This window comes from Enoplosus armatus, chromosome 10 (genome assembly GCF_043641665.1).
Source record: "Enoplosus armatus isolate fEnoArm2 chromosome 10, fEnoArm2.hap1, whole genome shotgun sequence".
Taxonomy (NCBI): domain Eukaryota; kingdom Metazoa; phylum Chordata; class Actinopteri; order Centrarchiformes; family Enoplosidae; genus Enoplosus; species Enoplosus armatus.
This window is the reverse complement of record NC_092189.1, coordinates 9,189,080-9,198,849: the sequence shown is the minus strand read 5'-3', so window position 1 is coordinate 9,198,849 and position 9,770 is coordinate 9,189,080. Positions and strand designations below refer to the sequence as shown.

The 9,770-nt window shown below is 46.3% G+C and overlaps 1 protein-coding gene across 4 annotated transcripts in view; it reads right to left on the bottom strand.

The window, feature by feature from the left end:
• Window positions 1-630: 630 nt before the first annotated feature.
• nlgn3a (neuroligin 3a) overlaps window positions 631-9,770 on the bottom strand; it is an 87,313-nt gene continuing 78,173 nt past the window's right edge. For all 4 annotated transcript variants that reach the window (XM_070912792.1, XM_070912791.1, XM_070912793.1 and 1 more), the window contains one exon: window positions 631-1,489. In XM_070912792.1, coding sequence (XP_070768893.1) covers window positions 631-1,489 — 859 coding nt within the window. The remainder of the gene's footprint in view (window positions 1,490-9,770) is intronic.

The following is a 9,770-nucleotide window of genomic DNA, read 5'->3' as shown; positions in this document are numbered from 1 at the left end:
CAGTCTCTCATCTTTGAGTCTCACCGGCTTGTAACACACTCCACTTGGAATAGTCTCAGGGAATAGAAATAATGACAAAAAAGAATAAGCTTTGTAAGGCATTGAAACGTAAAACAAAAACAAAGAAGCAATTAAAAACATTTTCGCGAATATTGACGTAGAGGCCATTGTTCGAGATGCGTCTCCCACAGGAGCAGGGGATGGGAAATAAAAAGCACTTCTCTTTGTTTTTGTTATGAATTCAAGAAAAAAAGTGTTGATATCTCCTCAGTCTGCTTAAAAAGGCTTTTAAAATGATTATTTTAGAAAAGAACACTGCAGAAAGACTCCCTCCCCCGATCAGGAGAAGGGAAGCAGTTTGATTTTGGCAGCTCTGCACAACTTGACATCCACAGAGAGCTCTCAGCAACTCTCCTCGTAGTAAAAGTCTAGTTAAATCTCTTCACGTTTTAATCCGACTCATGCCCTTCCCCTCCCCTCCCCCTCACAGCCCTCCCTCTTCCTGTGATATTTATAAAACACAATCCTCTCCGTTCGTTCATCCTCCTGCTCCTCCTCCACCACCACCACCACCACCACCACTGCCTCCTCCTCCCCCGCCTGCGCCGGCTGCCCCTGGCCTCCTTAAAGCTATACGCGGGTGGTTGAGTGGGAGTGTGGCAGACCGGTGGAGTTGAAGCCGGTTGTGAAGGTGTTGTAGGGGTGCAGGTTGGGCATGCCCACCAGGGAATTGGGGATCATGGTGATGGTGTTGGGGGTCATGAGGGGAATGTCGTCCGGGGAGCGCCGCAGAGTGAGTGTGTAGTCGGGCAGCGTGGCCAAGCGCAGTGCCCCCTCGTTGCTGTTCCCCGCCTCGCACTCATGGTGCGTCTGGTTCATCTGCAGCGACATGATCTCCTCCTCGGGCGCATGGTGGCCAATGTCGTTGGAGGTGGTCTGGCGCTGTGGGCTGGGCTGCCCATGGCCGGAGTCCTGTCGCCGCTTGTCCTTGCGGTAGTAGAGGGCTGCGAAAGCCAGCACATTGAGGAACAGCAGCGAGGCTCCCACAGCAATAGTGACGCTGAGCTCTGTGGAGTAATCCCGCGGGTTCTCCACCACCAGCGGCCCCGTCTCCTCGTCGTCGCTCCATGAGTCTTTGTCCTCACTGTTGTAGGCCGGGGACATGGGAGGCCGCTTGGTGTTGAACGGCCAGGACGTTTTCCCGTTGGGCCTCTTGGTGGACAAGGTGTTCTGGGTGGTCTCTGGCGGGGGCACTTTGGTGGTGGTGGAGGTGTAGTGGAACATGTCGTGGAGGTTGTACAAGTGGGGCACTAGGTGCTTCCAGAAGGCCACTTTGGTGGCGCGGTAGTGGTCGCGCACACGTGGCTTCAGGCCGATATGCAGGTACAGTTGGTCCTGGGGGTTGTACTTGGACCAGGCCACCTCTTCAAAGCGGTTGGCCTTGGTGTGGATGAACTTAGTGTCTTGAGGAACCGGTTTGTTGGGATCCCTACAGACAGAAAGAAGACAGACGTGATAAAGTGTTAAATGAGATTCTGACAGTACCTTTAATTATTCATGCTCTCACATTCATGTGGGGATAGGAAGCACATAAAAATACTAAAAGGAAAACATAACAGTATCAGTCACAGCTTTTCTTTTTGACGTGAAAGGGGTTCAGCCACTACTGGAGAATTTATTGATCTTGCTTTGCGAAACCCACAACAGCGAAAGCACAAACCCACAACAGCAACCAACAGACTGCAGTTAATAATTGATCCAGGTGTGTAAGGTGTGGTATGTGTTACGCTTTCTGTAGCTGCATCAACTGACACTGATTTCTCCTTCCAATTTATTTTCCCAGTCCACTTACATTTTCATTTGTACCACAAGATCTCCATGTAGCGTGACCCTGTCCCTCAGCCTCCTCTCTGTGGACATAATGTGCCTGTCTGTCTCATCCCCCCTCTCTTCTCTCCCCTGATGTTGTTCTTAATTCAGTTCCGATGCAGCCCACCCACAAAAACCAGGGCAGAGGCTTTTAAAGTAAACACATATGAATAAGTCAGCAGGCTTTAGGGCTCGCGTCAGGAGGCATCTTGTTGTTGATAATCCAACGCTGGTGGAGCCCCTCCGCTAATTGCTCAGGGAAGGCAGCACAGTGTGCATTGGCATCCAGTGTACTGATGTAAAGTGGACCATATTAATCAAGCCACTAAGAGGAAACGGCAAAGCTGTCTGTGTGTGTGTGTGTGTGTGTTTGGATATAAGGATGTTGGTGTGTGTGAGACAGAAAGTGAGAGACAAAAGGGATGTGTGAGAGAGTGTGTGAGACTGAGCGAGAAAAAGAGAGAATGAGAGAGGGAGATGTTTTCAGGATGCAGTACCTCTTTTGCTCTACAGAGTTCACTGTTCCACTTTTCAGTTTTTGACACGTTACCTTGACACCAGATGGTCAACCATTTTAATTACAGTGAAGCTATTGATTTATTGATTGAGTTAACATATAGCAATATCCCCCAATCACACAACTCCTTGTTGCATTGTTGTCACACAATGTCAGGAATGGGAGTCCATGCTGTTGCTTTCGCACTGATGAAATTACTTCCTGAAGAATAGAGCTGCGGCCATGAAAACACTACAATAATTGATGTTGGAGCAGAGAAGCTAAAACTGTGTTGTTGCAAGGAGACAGGGATCTGCGCGACATTTCTCTAAATGTCATGAAATATCCCTTTGTGGGTCAGATTGCCGTGTCAGTGGCGAGCAAAGTTCAAATTTAGGGATATAGCCGCTTCAGTGTTTTTTTGGCAAGGGCTGAAAAACCTCCAAACACAGCCAAGAGAATTAAAAGCCATGCCAGAAGAATTCACCCTCCATCCTCTCTCCTGTTCGTTTCTCTGCTGTCAATTTTTCTTTTTCAGGTCAGTGCTTCTGGGAGAGGTGAGAGAGCGAGAGAGAGTGTGAGAGAGCGAGAACGAGAGAGAGAGATAGAGAGAGAGAGAGAGAGAGAGAGCGAGAGAGAGAGAGAGCGAGGGGTAAAGCAAATTGAGATGGCTGGAGCTGAATCCCTGGACCTGGGCCGGTGTCAGCAGAGCAGCCCGTAAATAACCTCTTTTATTAGGCCCGTAATGATCCCCAATGAATATTGACAGCCAGACTATGATGACTTTGTAGCTGAATATCAGTAATTAAGTTTCAAAGGAGTGGGTGGTGGAGGTAAGGTCATATTGATCTCCCCGTGCGCAACATGCCAGAGACCGGGACGTCAATGCCGCAGCCTGAGACGTGGTTGTCTGCAGCCTGTGTGCTGCATGAATTCTCACAGTAGTCACACACACGTGCAAGCTAATTTTTTTCCCTCTCTCTTTCTCACACACATATACATGCACGCACATGACAACAATGACGGGAGGTCGGAGCAATCACAGTTAATGGGAATCCTGAGCATTTCCATAGCACTGCAAATGCTCCCTTTTCAGGAGGGTCAGCTTGCTGAATTGTGATGGCAAACAAAAAATATTGAAAGGGTACTTGGATAGATCTCACAAACAAAAATCAGTGTGTGCGGGGAGCCATGGGAGCGGTGGTGTGGAGGAGTTAGAAAAGCTCTTTGGTGGCTGGCTGGCTGGTTCAGTTCAAGTGAAGATGAATAATTTAGGGAACACAATAAAATCAATGTGGCATCTTTAGTTAATTTGATTTGCCGCATTAGGGAACAACTGGCTGCCTTATCTAATTACACACACATATGCTTGGGTAATTGTTGCAAAGTCAATAGTAAACAGGGTACATTCCTTTGAACAATTTCTACCACTGCTGCTCAACTTTGGGCTTCACGATGGCTTTAAAACCCTGAGCTGTAGAGGGAGGGAGTGATCTGAGCTCTGCTGCTCAACCTGCTGAGGGCTACTAGATCACCCTGCTATATTTGTACTGGGGTGCATGGATGCTGTGTGACGGCACACAGTCACATTCACTTTATAATGCGTCCTGAGTGCTATGCTGCTGTGTTTTCCACATGGAGTTTTTGTGCTGTAATTGTTGCTGAAGTTTTCTGCAGGTGGCAACCTGTCTGAATGCTGAGTGGAAATTACAGGTGGTTCACCTGATAACACCTAGCACAATGTAATCCAGTACAATAGTCCTATGATGAATACTGCCAGAGTGATGCTGATGACATACACTTTTGGTTAAAAATCTTATAGATATCTTACAGGTGTTATTTTGTCTTCCCCTTGTCCTTTGTGAGAACAAAATCACATGAAAAACTTATAACAGCAGAGCACACAGTCTTTCTTTGCAGTGGCAGACACAATCTGACACACAAAAAATGACAATATAATATTGTGTTTATCCTCTGTAGATAATAAACAAAAGAAGAAGGCTTGAAGTTGTTCTACCTATACAGTGCTGAATGTCTTAATCTCTACAGAGAGCTCCACAAGGGTGCGACCAGAGACATTTTGTTTTGGCTCTGTGCTGTTGTGAGTTTGTATCTGGAACCATGTAATGACTATGAAGTCAGCTGAGACTAGTTACAGCTGAAAACTCAGAGACACAGACAGAACAAAATGCAGTTAAGTAGGCTGGAAAGAGAAACTCAACAGTCTACTGATCTCGATGGGACGAAGACTTTTAGAAGTCGCTGCACAGTAAAGAATTTCCATTAGAGATAAGAAATGAAAACACTCATTGAACATGAAATTAACCTGTCAAAATACTTCTGGCAAGCTGAGATGTAAAGTAAAAAAAGGCTGTATTGCTTCTCCTGTTCATTTGATGTGCCTGAATAGCCTCAAATTAAAGCTGACACTCGAACCTCTTGGTCATTGTATCATTTCACATTCAAATAGTCAAACAGTCCGGTGATAAAACAGTTTGTCGTTGTCCAAACACTTCCCGAGCTCGCTGTATGTGCTCAGCTCTATAGTAAACGCCTCATTGTGACTTGTATGAACAGCCCTGGCATAATGTGATGTTTGTGGTCCTGTTGGGCTCTCAGAGCTCCCTTGCATTAGCTGATAGCCTGCCTCCTGTCAGGCCTCCCACTTAATCCGGATGGTCATTGGAGCTGTGGCTGGACTCCCAGGCAGAGGAGAGGGATTATTACACCCATAAAAGCAGGCGTTTTAATGGCCTTTCAGATTTCCTCTGATGTGTTCATATGGCTGTGGTACTATAAACTATCGCCTTCATCTCCTCCTCAGTCCGCCGGCCCCTCCCACTCATGATGACCTGCTGACCAAGGCTAACCTTGGCCTGCCATGCGTGTTTAAGTGCTCCCATGTGTTTGTATCTGTGATTGACTGAGAGTTTGTGTGTGTGTGCGTGCTTCATCTCCTGTCTGTCAGCTTGTGTACCTGTATGTCTGTGCATGCGTGCGTGCGTGTGTGTGTTTGTATTTGTGATGCATCATAGTGTGATGACCTGTGGGGCCACACAAGTGCAGCACATGAACACAAGACATGTCACATTTCACGAAGCAGTACGCGCTGTGTAGCGTCGGTGACGAGCCTCTCCAGGTTTACAGACAGAGCTACTCTTCAGTGAGACGCTGCGCCACCTGGATGACAGACACGACACACAGCTCTACCTGCACATGCGACAGAGCGAGGCCTGAGCTCATTACCTATTCTAACCCCTATCTGCAAGCACTGATGTAAAAGGTAGATAAGGGGGAAGAATGAATATCATTTTCTTTCTTTTTTTCATTTCCCATGTACCTCCTTCCCCTTTTCATCCTGATGTAATTTGAAGCGCTTGAATGATCATAGACCTAGCCATCACCAAATCTGAAAAGACACGTTTAGGTGCCCTAAGGCAGAAGACAAGAATCTATTTTCACTACACTCAAGGTCTCTGAATCCTGAGCTGAGTATAGCGTCTCGATATAAAACAAGGAACACGCATTAATTCAGTGGCACTGATGCTCATTTTGCTAAGCTGCTAAAATATGCAAAGTTGAAGCCTGGTTTTTTCTTTAGTTATTGTGGTGACTGTGGTGTAACAAATTCATCCCCTGCAGTTGTTTATCTACTTAACCAGGTAACACAAAGTAAGCAGCTAATTGTAATTTCTAACTCCAACAGAAGGTTCCCAGCACCTTCCCCTGCATTCTGCGTAAATCTTTAATAAACACATTCAATCTAATTCTGTTGTGACTTTGTCTTGGCGCGGCGTATGGGGGCAACTTCAGCACTGAGCGGGCAAATTATCAGGCTGTGCTCTTTTACCCTTCATGTGGTCCCACGCTGGGGCAGAGTGCTGAGTGATGCGTGGTTCATATCTAATGGCAGCCCTCGGTTCAGCAGGCTAAGTGATGCAGGGCGAGGCGCTGTGACTTTGGGGCGTGCAGAAGCGTTGGAGGACACTGCTCTCGGACTTATTATGGATGCTATTGATTTGTTTGATTGGATGAGTGGCAGCAAGCAAAACACCTTCCCCTCCCCCAACACCTTCCCTTTCTCCTTTTTTAGCAGCTTTCTACCACTTATAAATTGCTCTTTTTTAGTATCTAACATTAATATTTATAATAGTTTTAATGTGACAACCACTTCCTTATGGATGTACACATGCAGATCCACTTCCTCTCCTCCTCCTCCCCCGCCGGCCTCCTCTCATTACATTCAGCACACAGCATGGACACCGATCAATGGCATCCAGGCCCCTTAACAAGCCACACCACTTCCTTACCTTCTCTAATGCAAATCAGGATATTGGCTACAAATCTCCTATCAAGTGAGTGCCTATTTAATGGAGTAGGTAGATGGCTGTTCAGGGGCTGTGCTGTTCCACAATGAGGAGCATTCACAGGCCCCCTGGTACAGGTTGAGTTGGCCCCTAACGAAGGAAGCTGAAGGGAACGAGTGGGGGTGTGGGGGTGTGTGTGGGGGGGGTGTAATCCGGAGAAAGGACAAGAAGGGGGATCAGGGATGAGTGATGTAACTACTAGACAGCTGGGGTAAAAAAAAGACTGAAGCAGTGCGTGAATGAGGTCAGACAGTTGATGTATACGTGTTGTTAACCCTATAGAGGAGAGTGTTCGATTGACAAGCGGGAGGAAGACAAAAAGAAAATCAACTAGCAGGGTTGTAAATCAAAGTGCTGGCTGTTAAACTGCACTATAGACACACTGTAGTTACTTCTATCTACATTTGTTTGGTTGGCAGCCGTTGTCACTAAAGACAAAGCAATCAATACTGCATATTTTAGCTCATGTTGTGAATGTAAAACATGAGTAGACTTTCTTTTTTTGTTCAGAATAATGAGAGAGAGAGGGGAAAGGAGGAGCAGTGGAGGAGAATGAGGAAAGAAATTCAACACATGACAGCGCTGTGCTCTTTAACTACCTAGCAAGGCCCTGCACAGCATGTGGCACAGCTCACACGCAGAACAGGGGAAATGAGTGCCAGCCAGCAGGAAAAAAAAACAAGAAGTGGGAAGATGGACCAACGTATTTATAGCACTAATGATATATAATGATTGATCTTTCCTGGGCTTTTCATCATTCTGTCTTTTCTGAAGTGTTTCTGCCAGTGTTTTTGTGTATAGTCGCTGTGCTGCGCTTGCATTTGTGTTTGAGAAAGCCACGGAAGTCGCAGTGCGTGGACTTGTGGCAAAAGTTTGGGAGAAACTGTTCAGAAGAAGTTGTTGTGGCAACAAAGCGCAGGCAATTTTAGCCTGTCAATAGTAAAACAAATGTTGCAGCCAGAAAAATAACTCTGAGCTGACTAAATCCCTGGCTTCTGAAACATCCCTAACTCTCAGGAAAGAACAGCCTCATAGTGTAAACACACACTCTCACAATCGCACTCACACACATGCGCACACACACTAAGAAGATTTGACAGCGTGCACTCTCTGTATGCTTTTATGCTTCACTGACACTGATGGACGAAAAAAAAAAAGCGCATGGGCAGGGATTTGCCCTGTAAAGATGACACATGAGAGCCAGGGACAGGAAGAGCTTTGGGGGGAACGCTGCTATGATACACACTGTTGACATACAGCCCAAGTGTCTCAACATCGTGTCACACATGTTTCTACAGCCGATTTAGAGAGGGGGCAGGAAGTGCAATCTGGGTCAGTTCATTACGAACATCTGGAAGGGGAGCGAGAGCTGCTTTACAGATATAGGGAAGATGGCTGTTGGACGGGCTGCTGAGGCAAAGGGAGTTCAACTGCATCTTAATTAAAAGGATGTCCTCTAAAGCCAGATTGGGTTGGGTGGTGTTGGAGGAGAGATCTATATCCCCTAGTGTGGTTTAAATGAGGAGGATGAACTTCAGAAACTATGGGAAATATCTCACCCCCCCCCACACTTGCGCTGGAATAAAATTACCCTTTGGAGCAGCACACTGAGTTTTCTATTATCCTGGCATCTAATCCCAAGCTTTTTACCATCTGAGTGCCTAATTGTGGTCTGCATGTAATCCCCCAGTCTGGAGTTACGCCAAGGCGACACACCATAGGGTGGATACTACCCGTAAAGTGGTGAGCACGGATGTAGAACCAGTTTACTCTCCCACCACTCTGCTCCTAGTCTCAATCAATCAGGGACGCGGAAATCTACAAAACTGACATAGGGTTAGAGGTAAAGTGCAATTTGTTGTTTCGACTTCTGCTACATGCTAGGGTGAAGGTCAGGTTAGAGTGAAGGCCGGCCCATGGCACCGTGTTGAATCCAAGTGGTTGTAGGTAAGATAGGCAGGCTGTCATCCTTCATCAGAATTAATTTCACTGACAAGATCCAAGTGATTCAGTACACACAGCGCACCGTGCATTTTTAACTTGAGGCCTTAAACTTTTCTCATTCAAATTTAACACACCCTGTCTTCTTATAACAGCAGATAATATCCTTGAAAGGACAAGTAAGAAATTCCATCTACAAATTGCAGCTTTGTATATGTGGACACAAGATGGCTGCCAGGCAGAGGAGACAGCTGTTTAGTCCGAGCATCACTGACAGACCTCAGTGCTTTTTTTGAGGAGCCAAAACAGCCGAGATCAGTCCATCTGCACTAGCAGCCATTAGCAGTTCAAGGATCTAGCAGCGCCGGCCGCCCGGGGCTCAGCCTATCAGCCAGACGACTGGATGTAAATGCCACCTGATTGGACAGCAGATGATATAGAGGCAGATGAAAACAGAGCAAGATTTCAGACTGCGTGCCATTCAGGATGGGATCAATACCTCGCTAGTAACAGGGATTGTCAAATTAAATTTCGGTTGTTAGAAAGGATTACTAGTAGTCATATAAAATGGCCATGCTTTGTGATGGGTGGGGGTGAAATTGAGAGTTGTGGGGAGCAGGAGTCACCCAGGGCACGAGTGATCGACTGGGTCCACGCTGAGGGAATCGATACAGCTGAGGGCAAGAGTTTGATATGTCTCCCTGATAAGTCTCTGTGTCTTTTGGGCCTCGGTATAATAGAGCATAGATAGTATTTCCAGCCAAACACACACACACACCACACACACAAGCACACAGAAAGTATACAGAGAGGCAGGCAGCCATGCACACATACTCAACCCAAACAGTCAGCCAAGCACAAATAGCACAGCACACATTCTGGAGGAACATTTAATCTTCCTCAGATTCAATATGTCTCAGGTTTTCAGACTGGGACCCAGGAAGTCCAGGCAAAAAACACCTCTGAAAAAAATGTCTGTGTTGAAAAATGCCTTTTCTAGATGCTATCCATTGTAGAGCTTCCTTTTTCCTGCGGCTTCTTTTCTCTAGCAAAGAAGTCCTTTTAATAAGACTGATATAGGATTTATCTCTGTGACT